A 12,481-nucleotide genomic window follows, 5' to 3' on the forward strand; every position below is an offset into this window, starting at 1 on the left:
CAGTCGCCCGCAATAGGGCCCCTGGGCTCTCCTTCCCCATGTTACCCTTGACCTGTGCGTTACTTCAAGGTGCCCCTTGTGCTACCAGGCTTGTTTGTCTGCTGATGCTTTTGCCAATGGTTTGCTCTAAGCTGCTGAGGAAAAACTTGTGCTAAGGGAAAAAGCGCCTGTACTAGAGAAAAGATTGTCACCAGCGAATCATTTTTTTTCCTAGTTTCTTTTGCTAAGTGGAACAATTTTCTCATGCTGTAGCCAAGGCAGTTTCATTTTCTTCAAGAAGCAAATCCCAAATCTGTGTGCAGAGCTTCCTTAACAACAATAAAGAGGATCTTTGTTCCTAAAGTCCTAGTATACACAAAAAAACACAAAAATGACACGAATCCTTAAATTTCAAACAAATGGTATTTCACATACCTGCAAAAACAACATTCTTTTTCTTCACCCTACAATTATTTTGTGTCTAGAATAGGTAGTTCAGTAAGTCACAATATATTAACCAATGCAAAGTCACCTTACACGAAACTGCAACAGATCCTGAACAGTTCTTTGCTCCCTGGTRGAAAGCATAGGTCTTGTTCTGACTCACACAGGCAAGTTATTTTCCATAGATATAAAGGTTACTTGAAGCCTTGTGCTCTTAGAAATATCACACAGGTCTTTTCCAAAGTGGAAGCAAAACTGTAAGATCATTTAATGCTACAGTTTGCTGAAAAACAATGCTAAATAGTGAGGCTGAATTAACTGTTCTAGGAAGAATTTTTTACAGTCACTTCAGGGTTACTGATGGCTGACATCTATTTTATTTCGCAAGAGCCTTAGCATTTGGTTCATGTGTAATCTTTTATATTTTATTCCTAGTCGAAATAGTCTCTTGCAAGTCTGGGGCAAGTGTGCTTGGGCTGGTTTCTCGAATGTGCTGGGTAATGAACATCCACTATGCTTATTAGATGGTAACAGCAATGAGTATTGTTAGTGTCTTATAGTTAGCATGTCACTTATCACAAAACACTTTGCAAATTTTCACGAATTATTCTCAGAAAATAAGCGAATTGCTTCACCTGCTGTCGTAATGCAACTACACTTGGGGCAGAGCACGGCACCTGAGCAGTGGTATGCTGCTGCACTGCACCACGTTGAGCAGAACAGAGCTGCAATATCCCGTTGGAACAACTGCAGGAATTTAGGCAGAAAAGATAAAATTATCCAGAAAAAATTAGACTAAGATATTGGAAATATTACTACTATCTTAAGGAGCACCCATTACTATTAGTTTCTTTCTTTTCCTGTAGCAGATGCAGCCAGTCTGGATCTTGTGTTTATGTGCTCCCAGCACGGCAGCATTCCCAGAAGCACGGGGTGAGAGTCAGGACAGCCAGCCTCAGACCTCCAAAACAGGATTTTCCATCTGAGACAGCCAGCTTGGTTCCTTCACAATCAGCAGAGAGAAACAGTCACATCTAGGGGGTCATTTGGCTCCTCCCAAGGCAGGTGCCTTCCTCAGATGACTATCCTGAGGTGAGATGAGCCACTTTCCGGAAGCACCTAATTATCTCCATTAACTATAACAGGACTCTAGTTGAGCAGCTCACATGGAGGTTTCTATGTTATAGGCGTCTAAATCTGGATGGGTGAATCCCACCCTACAAGAAAACTGGTTCAGCAGAAAGGGTTTTTTTCCAGCCAAGTCTTTCTCTTTCTGGATGTCCTTCCAATGCTCTGGCCCAACTGAACAGATAGTTGCATTTGCACATAACACAGAATGGCATTGCAATGTTATATTTAATTGCAGATTCTTTAAAGATGCTAAACATTGACTTGTGCCTACCACTTCACCAAGCAAGAATAAACTAGCATTAAGKAAAAGCAAATTATTTTGCCTCTAAGAATCTGTTTTGTTAAATGCCCTAGAGAGGYACTAAATTAAGCTTGCTGCAATGCCAAAGCAATTTCTTTTGGCACTTTCCCAACACAGCGCATACAGCCACATAGCTCCCACTGCCTGGGTTGTTTCAGGGTCCTGGTGCTTCTTTGGCAGGCTTGCTTTTCTTTGCCAGCGCAGGGAGACTGTTGAGATCTTCTTGTTCAGTAACGTTGTGATCGGAGCTGTCGTGAGAATAGTCCTTCACAACGCTGTAGTACACCGGGGCAGTGTACGGGAGGCGGTTCTCGGTGCTATTCTGTTCACACTTGCATAACTTTCTAAAAGCAGCCCTGAATTTCTGGGACATCAGGTTATAAATGATGGGATTGATGGCGCTGTTCAGATAAATGCACATCCGACAGAAGAGAAGGAACCAGATGTTCAGGTACGGAGGGTCCATGAAGGAGTTCACCACCACCAGTGTGCGATAAGGCATCCACAGGAGGGCAAAGAGGACCACGACGACTGCCAGCATTTTGGTCACCTTTCAGTTGAGGTTATGCAAAAAGAAAAATAGTCAGATGAGGCTAGATCTCCAGCAGAGCCTTCCCACCTGGAAAGAACTGTGCAAACGGCTAATTCAAAGTCTGTGTAGCACTCCCATCTCTCTTTAAGCATTTATAATAAATAAGATTTAAATAGGTGTGCAGACTATGGGACTCTCTTCCTCTCTGAATCTGTTTTGTTCCATGAAACCAATTTTGCATAAATAAAACCCTTAAATGATGGTTTTTCACCTATCATTTAAGCTATTAAAATGCTTTAGGACAAGCATCCGCTATCCTGGAAATGAGTTTGAAATAATCAAGGGAATTTCTGTAATAGAAAGCAATTTTGAAAATTGCTCATAAGAAATCAGTGGAGAAACTAACCTTTGCAAAGGCAGGATCCCAAGGTCTGGGGGTACTGCAGGGTATGTCTCAACTCCCTGTCCCGGATCAACTGACTTCCTACACTGCCTATGCTGTTTCCATCGAGAGCCTCCCGGTACAGAGCAGCAGCACCGGCAGCAGAGGAGAGCGCCTGGAATCCTACACAAATTCCTCACTCGTGCTGGTATGGGAGATACTTAGCTAATTGGTATGGGTTATTTTAATTTGCAGTGCTCTAGGGAAGTACTACATTAACATATTAGGAACAAGGAGACATTGAGAATTCAGAAGTGGGCAGTAATTGCCCTCAGCTGGACTCAAGCTTGATTAAGAAAGTGTTTTTTGCACTGAAACTCCGGTGATCCAAATAATTTTGAGAGCTAGTTCTGGTAGGTGACAATCATCCTCCAGCAAATTCTTACACCATACACGTCCTCAAGGAGGGAAGCAAGAGTAAACAGTGATGCCGCATGCATATTAAGGCAGTGGTGTTTCAAACGTCAAAAAAGGGGGTTGTGCAATGACTCCAACTCTTTATAAGGAAATAAGCACTTAGATCATATTTATACTCAGCTTTTCTTGCAATACATTTTTTTACTGTTACAAGCAACTGTGCTTTCCTGTAATGCTCTGAGTGGAAATCAGGGGTGGCTGGCAGGGGCAACAAAACTTTCCCCACAAGAAAGAGGAACTGTTGTCAAGTTGAAGCCAAATTAGAAGTGTTTTGCTGTGTGCGGTTTATTGGGAATGTGAGGACACTTCCCAGAATAAGATCTTACAAAGATACTGTGAGTTCTTAGGCTGTAGCTAAGACTACAGTGTGCTTGCTGCCACAGTCTACTGCCTTTTGGGAAAGATATAAGAGATTGTACAAGATGTGTCAGTAAAAGGTAACTTCAGAGCTTTTCGGTGCCTTGCTTGCAAGGGCTGGCTGGATCCACAAAAGTGAGTGTCGTCTCGCAAGCTTTTGGTTCCAAGCCGTCCTTTCTGGCATGTAACTGCTGTGGCGATGCCTGTCTGTTTTTCAGAAATACTCCTCAGCAGATAGCTCGGGAAGCAGACAGCAGAGGTTTCAGCAGCACTTGGTGCGTGGCTGACCATGACCAACTCTCTAACTGCCAGCATGGTTGTTACTGCCGAGGCTCACATGCCGGGCAAGACAGACTCGACTGCCCYGTGCCAAGAGCAGGAGTGTCTTTACATCGGTGGTGAGACCGTATTGCTGCAGTCTGCATGGCAAGACCTGGGAACGGAGAGCTCCCAGGTGCCAAATCAGCCCAGCAAGGGGCAGGTCTTTCCTTGCCTCTGTACGCTGCACAGGCAGCACGTGTGAATGGGACCCACGTGCTCTGCTTCTCTCTCTAACCATCTTTATCTGTGATTCTGTGATTATAGCAGATAGGCATATAGAATGACAGTGATGGACCATTCAGCATAAATAGAAAAACTTAAAAGAAAAATAAAAGATGTTATTTACCCCAGCTGGTGACAGGAGAGGAATGAAGTCTTGAGGACAAGGATGAGATGGATTTCATGGCAATCTTGATGTGTCTTTGTAGATGCCACCCGGGGTGTTTTTACTGATAATGGCAATGAAGCAGATGAACTTGATGCTAAAGATTTGCAATGATTAAAAAGAAAAAAAAATGCAATAAACACAAGAAAGATTGTTACCAGTTATTGGGAAAAGATACATGACATGGTAGAGGCTACACACCACTGGGAGAAGTAATGATCATTGTGAGAAATTAGTCTGGAAGAGACAGACAGGGAGCAGTCGGGTGCAGAGACCCAACTCCACAGCAGAGCTATTGAGGCTATTTCTGTCTATGTAGGAAGAGCTCAGACCATACCGACAAACCCAACTATGTTCACCGGTTTTTCAGGTTTGTAAAGAGAGTTGCTTTTGCCATATTTTGGTACATCTGAGAATCTGAATGCAACTGATTTGAACAAAATGGTGATAATCAGCTGAACCCTACAGCAAGATACAACCAACTGCTCATCTTAAGCAATCCTAAGTACAATTTCAGTCAGCATTTAGTTCCCCTCCACTAAGGAATTTATCCAGACTGACTCTCCTGGGAGATTCAGGCAGGCTCCATGCTTTATCCAGCTGATCTGCAGACTGCAGGCCCCCTGGTCCAGCCTGAAGGGGCCCCTTGTCAAAGGGACATCTCCTGGGACAGGAGAGGTGGGAGTCTGTCAATTTTAGCAGTCCTCAGCAGCTGGTTCACTGCAAAATATGTCCCAGGAAAGCGAAATACTACACCTACGCAGATCCTCACTGAAACACAGACACTCGTCACTCACCACAGCAGTTGTCTCGGTGCCCAAGGTGCAAAATGACCCACCTCGGGGCTGCCTAGAGTAACCCCCTGGACTTGTGCCCTTTGCTCTCTGACAGGTGTCACTTCTGGATAAGAGCTTTCCGTAGGGCTGAAATGGCTCCTTTAAAGCTAATAGATTAATGCTGCTCGTGTGCTTTCTTGTGAGCCTTAAACATCTTTGACTTTTTGACTGTTGTAACTCTCTGCCTTGTTTGGCAGATGGAGGGTAGCTTAATAAGGCTCAAAAGTAATTTGGTCCCAGAATTTCTGAGACCAATGGAAATCAAGTACGGAAAAGAACTAGTGATTCATCTGCCTTTTAGCCATAACTGCCCCTGCTTTTCAGCTAGTTGTTATGGAAATGCCGGCAGACCCAGCCTGCACTCACCCAGCTTCGGCCTGATTTAGCGTCCACTTGTTCCCACAGCTCCAGAAGAGAGCAGAAGCTCTTCTTCTCCCAGAAGCTCCAGAAGGGGTCCCACTCCCAGACCGCAGAAGCTCTGTGATCAGACGAGTGCTTCCCACATCCTAAAGCCCTTCGAAAATGTTATCTTTGCCCCATGAGAGGAATCCGGTGTGGAAACAACGCTGTAAGGATTTATTATCTCTCTCTCAGTAAATGCATTCAGTCCTCTCCTAGGACACTGCGTCCAGACTGCAAGATGAGATGGGCATCCCTGCCCCRAGCCTTCTGCAACACTGAAATGGGCCTTTTAAAGCCAGCCATCGATATGGACCACGTTCTCCTGGGTGTCACCCGAGCAAAGTCGTATATGACACAGTACGCCTCCTCTGCTTAAAATATAATGGTCTATCCCAAACTCACTTTCACATCTCCATCAAGGGGAATGAAATGCTCCAACGTCATTGTCTCTATGCCTGGAAACCTGTTTCCGCATCTTGCTTCACTTTGCCTTGACAAGGAGAGTAACTCTAGCACAGCTCAGCTAAGCGTGTTTTTCTGTGGTTATGCTTTAAGCAGCTCATTTATGCCCTTTTCTAGGCTAATGGAGGAAAGCAGGTTTTGGGTTTTTTTTAAACTTTTCCAAAAATCACAAAAATCAAAGAAGTATCATGAGGAACCATAATGGTCTAGGGCTTCCTAATCTCTTACTTCTAGTGCTCTAGTGAAAAAAATGAACCTAATCAGCACTGGGGTGGGCTTGGGRGAACACAAAGACATTTATCCCTATCTAGGGCAGTCTTGAATTATGATCCAAAAAAGGCAGAGTTTTGCTGTAGCCTCAAAGCATCCCTCAGGGAAGCACCAGCTCAGCAGAGAGCAACTTTTCCAACAACTATTTTACAACTGTGTTATTAGTGTGTACTTACAACAGCAATAAAGGAGCTATGGAGAGAAGCAGCACAAGCTTTTGTAGAGAAAGGTGAGATATTTTGCTAGATCAGTTGATATAACTAAAAAATGCTCAAGCAGATAAGCCCATGTTTTATGTTGCTGAATGACCAAGGTATTTGCTGTAATAAGTACTCATCTCTGACTACATCCTGGACGCCAACATTAAGGGGCAGCTCTAAGTCCACCAGGCAGCTCCATGGGCCAAGCCAGGTACAATTCCCAGAACAAACCCCCTGCCAGCAGCCTTCGCAGGACAAAGCGATCAGCATCTTGGATCCCACTACAGTCCTTAGACCCATCCCTTTTTACATGTGCATGTGAAACCGCCTTCATGCAGCCTCCCCCTGCCTGGCTAGAGGCCACAGATATCCATCCCCACCAGTGTCACCCTTCCTCGGCCAGGGCACCATCACCTTGAATTTCAGCTTTTTTTTTTTTTTTTTTTTTTTTTTTAAAAGGAAAGCTGCTCCCTCTAGTGGTCCCTCACCAGCAGACGAAATGCACGTTTGGAGGTGTCTGGTGGTTACATCTGCAGGCTTCATTTCTGTAGGTCTTCATTTCTATAGACATAGTGAAACCTAGGCCTTGCCCTGCCCTGCACCTGGGTGTTTTAGAGGCAGCAGTGAGGGAAAGCCAGCATCTTCACACTCAAAAAAATCAAGCAGTGCAGCAGAGGGACTGCCCAGGAGCACATGGGGTGAGTCCAACTGCTGAACTCTAGATCTCCACAGCAAAACACCCCCAGCCACCCCGGCTCTGTATAGCCAATGGAGGAAAATGGGTGTCTCCGGGGCATCCCCTTCCAGGCATCTCCTGGGGACTCTGCKCATGGTGCCTGGACGAGCCTGTCCCCCGCTGGCTAGAGAGGCCAGCAGACCTGGGCAGATGGGGTGTCTATATCTCAGACAGGCATTTGCAGGGTCAGGCTCCTGCTACGTCATATCACCTGGGAAACAGCCTGCCATCTGCACGTTCCCAGGAAGCACTCACTACACGTGTGGCTCCTGCAAGACAGCAATGACGGTATTGCTGTTTTGCCACTAAACTTGCAAAAATAATTTCTAATGTTGTCTTTAGCAGTCACCTTTTTAAAGAAGTTCCAGCCCTCTACAGGAAAGGCATTTTAATCCCACTGGTCACTTTTATCCCACTGGTAGCACACATGCCACTTCTGTAGCCTTCTCATCACCCTTTCGGCTTGGAGACCTCCTGCATTTGTTGCTAGAGCAGCTGCCGATGCCGGATCCATCCTTCCGACACTCACGACAAGGCTTTCCCAAGGCCCCCCATGGAAACTCCCGGTGACGCTTTCAGGACGCCCCTGGAGAGCGTGCTAGGCAAAGGCATCAGCCCAGCAGGCGGCTCTTTCCTTTCTACCCTGGCCACAGGTGACTAATGAACAAGTAAACCCACTTATGAGCTCCTAAGCCAATGTCAGCTATGGTGAAACAGCATCCATGGTTTAATCTGAGACRCAGCAGTGTTTCCTCCTCTCTTYTTTTTTTTTTTTGGGGGGGGGGGGGGAATGATGCCATGGCTGGGGCAAGGCACAGCAGCAGCAATCTGAACAGCAACTCAGCTGGGCACCAGGGTCACTGTGCTTTCCTGGTGAAAGCACTGCTTAAACAACAGTAAATTTTAACTTTGACTCATCCTAACGCAGACTTTGCTAACAGCTTTTAAGCTCTTGCTAGCAAGACTGCAGGGCCCAGACCAACCAGCGTGTCACCTGGTGTGGGATAAGCAGTGGCGATGGGGAAAGAAACCATGACTGTGCCATTGGCCTCGACACAGACTGTTTCGGAGAGCTGCAGGTGTGCAGTCAGCAGGAYGCATTGAACAAAATGTTGCTGGAAGCCCTGGGAAATAAAACAGTCTGAAAAGTCTGGCACAAGATGCTTCCCAACACACAGGTTTTTGCACATCTCTGCTGCTTTCCTTTACCGCAAGAAGAAACATGTGCAAGGAACCAGCACCAAAGCRCTCTGCAGCAGCCTCCAGGTGCTCCGTGCAAACAAGCATCTGCTGTGGAGCTGGCACAAAACCGCCACCTCCTCTCCCTCCTGCAAAGCAGCTTCCTCAGCAGCCAGATGGGGAAAGACAGCAGTAAAGTGTGAAAGTGGTATAAAGTCTCCCCATACCTCAGTGGCAGATAAAGAAGTGGTTGRGACGCCAGATGTATGCTGGCATTTATTCACAAGTGTTTGGTTGGGCTTTTTTAACCTTCAGAGGAAAGCCCGCTCCCTGGGCCCCGTGTACAGTTTTGGCGTTAATCCTCAGTTATTGACACACTTCTCCCGGCAGGCTGGGGCAGGCAGGCAGCTCGCAGCCCCCACAGATGCTGCAGGAGGATGGTCCCTCACCTTCTACCACACCAAGGGCTGAGTCCCAGGTGGCTCCTGTCAGCAGCTTGGGAAAGGACRTTCTGGTCCACCTTGCCAAACAGAATTTTAGCTGGTGTTTGTGCTTCACAGACAGACGATAAATAGTTTGGGTCCAGGATACCCACTTATTTTATGCTGACAACTGCTGTGGTATCAAGGAAGTAACAGTATCTAACRGTGCACTGGTCTGAAGTCACTACTGCATTACGAATGTTAAAAACATGCCCTGAACTGGGTGCAAGTCAGATTGCTTCTCACTCACTGGACTTCGAAGGGCTTCAGTGAGCTAAGTACTTCCAAATATTATGATAGTAACAATCAAACATGCTAATAACCCTCTCATCTCTGCCTGCAAGGACTCCCTCTGGTTTGTGTGGATCGAACAGATTCACAGCATGGCTCAGAGAGCCGCTGCTTTCTCTGCGAGACGAGCAGCTGCCTCGCAGCAGGCTCTCAGGTGCTTCAGCTGGGCTCTTGACAAAGTGAAAAGCTAGAGAGTAATTCCACAAATCAACACACCTAGCTCCCTGATTCTGGGGTTAATAACTCACCTCCACTTCTCTTTGTAAGCCTCTAATAACTGAACCAGGTCCTCAGCAGTTTGCTGCTTAAAGCTGGATGACTCTCAGCTAGACACCGAAGGGGAGGTTTTCCATCTCGGAGGCTTACTGAACAACGGCAGAGCCACGGAAGGCACTGGGGCAGCATGAGGCATCCTACCACCAAACTTCACATCTTGCTAAATGACTTGAATATATCAGTTAAAAGCCAAGTTTGTCTGCTTTGATGCTTGTCCTGTACGAGCTCTGCTTCTAAGTTACACTACCATTAGTTCGACTGAGAAGATGACTTTTGTAATTAGGACCCTTGAAAACTGTTGCTGCCTGCCAAGTTTGTGCTAGAGCTTTTCATTTACCAGGTGAAAGCAGTCAGCTCACCTCCATCAGGGCTGGCTAGAAAAGCAAGGAGAGAAAAAGCACATGTAATGGTACAGCAGGACCTACGCTGCGTCCAAGGGAGTCTCACTGCTCGCTGTCTGATCTGGGCCGGCGAGATGACCCTCCGCCGCCTCTGCCCAGGCTCTCCCAGGGCAGGGCTGCACGCGGCCGCCTCTGGCAACAGCTTGGGTTTTTTCGGCTGAGGCTCCCCGTGACTCTCTTTTCTTTCATTTATACGATCAGRATACTGATTACGATAATCAATACTATCACTATTACACACACATATATTGATATAGAGAGGTAGGTGTGGATTATATAATGGAGATAATGAGGCTCCACCTTTCCAAAAAACTTACAGCTTTACAGTTTAAAAGCTCAATAACCTATCTAATGCTAACGATCCTAGCTCTGAGATGTCAGGCAAGCCAGAGGGAGTCTTTGCACATCCAGATGTTTTGGGAGGTTAAGAAGGAAAACTCCTGGTGTAATAGAAAATAGAGCAGGTTTCTTGACCCTCTGGACATGCACCTTGTGGGACTGCCTTGGAGTAACTAGAGACCTGGCTGCCGAACACCATGCCTGGCGTACCAAAGCAGCCAGAGACTACAGGGGAGCTTTTAAGAGAAATCACTACTTGCGCAAAGCCTTTCTGTGCTACATGGAAAGAAAAAGCTGGAGTGAAAAGACTTAGAAGTTCATAAAGAAATACGCATCCACTGAGCTGTTCTCTCCCTCTCAGAGAATCATCTCTCCCAGGGAATGGAGGCTCTTGTGCTAGTTAGGTAATAAAATACTGAATTGTAAAAGTCAGAGCTCTAAGACAGAAGGCTCTAGCCAAGGCTGGCTGGAAACGGGGTCCTGCTTGCTCAGAATCGCAGCAGAACAGCCAAACTCCCAGATTCACACCCTTCTTTTCAAATAGCCCATGTCTCAGCTTACTCAAAGTTTGAAACCTGAATGGGAAGGTCCCCTGCAAACTGCCAGCTAACAGGCAAGAGAGTCCCGTCTCCAGTCCCTGCTATGYCTAAGGAGATGAGGACAAGACAGTAAATTGTCCATGTGGCAGAGAGAGAGAGAGGAGAAACAATGGCAAAAGAACATGGGAAGAAAAAGAAAAGGAGAGAGAAATCAGGCAGAGGAGAAAACAGCAGAGGAGTCACTGAGAGTGAGAACAAGCTGCTGTCTCGGAGGCACGTTCCCAGCTGCAGGGAGCCCGGGGCTGTGGCGGTGCCTGAGCTCGGAGGGCAGGCAGGGGGGTAGTGCCAGCTCTCCCTTTGCTCCTCTAAACCCCAAGCTACCTGCACAGGACCCTGCCTGGGGGACGAGTCTCACTAGCATAAGGTGACCTAGCACTCCCCTCTTTTGGGCGGGGGGTGGTGCAATTAATCATTAATTATCCAGCAACCAACCCTGCTTCAAGAGAGATGGAGGCCTGCCGTCCTGCCTCTCCCAAGTCACACTGGAGCCCGGCTCTGCTCCTTGGAGTGCAGCCAGAGCTGGGGGACATATCTGCACTGCCAGATCCCAGCTGTGTTTTGGAGTGCCTCTGTGCAGGGAACCAACCCCTCCCAGCACCCCCCACCAAGGGAAGTAAAATACTGGGGTGCCCAAGCCCCACCAGGGTCCACCCCCCCCCCTCCAAGCACAGAGACCTTTCAGCACTGCCTCCAGCCCAGCGCGGTGCCCCTACCTGCTTGCGGGAGCTCAGGGCCCCCTCGTTGCTCCGGCAGGAGAGGTTGTGGGAGCCGCCCTGGTGCATGGAGCCCAGGCAGGCGTGCTGCRGCGTGGTAGGCAGGGGGCTCGTGAAGAGGATGCGGGCAATGAGCCCGTAGAGGACAGTTGCCAGCCCCAATGGGATGATGTAGAAGACAACAAAGTCCAAGAAATAAATGGGCATGTAAAGGCTTCTGGAGACCCGGTAGCCACAACTGACCTGCGCCCCATCCGAAAAGATGACCTGGGACGTGTCCACCAGGAAGAACCACATGAGGCAATAGAGGGAGGTGAAGAGCCACAGTGAGGAGATGATGCGCTTGGCTCGGGACACGGTGCACAGGAGCTGCGCCTTGATGGAGTGGCAGATAGCGATGTAGCGCTCCACCGTGAAAGCAGTGATGGACCAGGCTGAGATGTTGATGCCCAGGTACTGCAAATAGGTGATGCAAAGGCAGCCRGCATAGCCATACACCCAAGAAGCCACCACTTCTGAAATGTTGGGCAGCCCGGCTGCCAGCAGGACGATGAGGTCGGCCACAGCCAGACTCACCAGGTAGCAGTTGGTGGGGGTCACCATGTGCTTGGTGCGGAGCACCACCAGCACCACCATGGCGTTGCCCACGATGCCCACCCCGCAGACGAGCAGCACCAGCAGGATGGTCACCACCTGCAGCTCCAGGGGGTGCTGGGGCATCTTGCCCAGGGTCTGGTTGCCGCCGGGGGGGCCCAGCGCGGGGCCCGGGCGGGCCGTGCCGTTGTCCATGGGCGCAGCACCCGGGGGCTCCTGCGCGCCCCGACCCCGCTCCCGGCGCAGCTCGGCGCCGAGCCGCCCGCTGCCCCCCGCGCCCCCGCTCCGGCCCCGGCTCCTCCCTCGCCTTTTTGCCCGATTCTTCCCCAAATCTTGCTCGCAGCCAGCTCCGCGCCTCCGCCGTCGTGCAAACTTCCCCGCTGCTGCGCCTT

At 48.4% G+C, this 12,481-nt stretch overlaps 1 protein-coding gene across 1 annotated transcript; it reads right to left on the reverse strand.

Annotated features, from left to right (window-relative positions):
* Positions 1-2,009: 2,009 nt before the first annotated feature.
* LOC112961913 (thyrotropin-releasing hormone receptor-like) lies at positions 2,010-12,227 on the reverse strand. Its single transcript, XM_026057635.1, has 2 exons — positions 11,496-12,227; positions 2,010-2,405 (listed from the first exon to the last, which is right to left on the reverse strand). Exons 1-2 carry the CDS (start codon positions 12,213-12,215, stop codon positions 2,010-2,012), a joined length of 1,116 nt encoding a protein of 371 aa, XP_025913420.1. The 5' UTR covers positions 12,216-12,227.
* Positions 12,228-12,481: the final 254 nt, after the last annotated feature.

Source organism: Apteryx rowi, unplaced genomic scaffold, assembly GCF_003343035.1.
Source record: "Apteryx rowi isolate R43461 unplaced genomic scaffold, aptRow1 scaffold_0, whole genome shotgun sequence".
Lineage (NCBI taxonomy): Eukaryota > Metazoa > Chordata > Aves > Apterygiformes > Apterygidae > Apteryx > Apteryx rowi.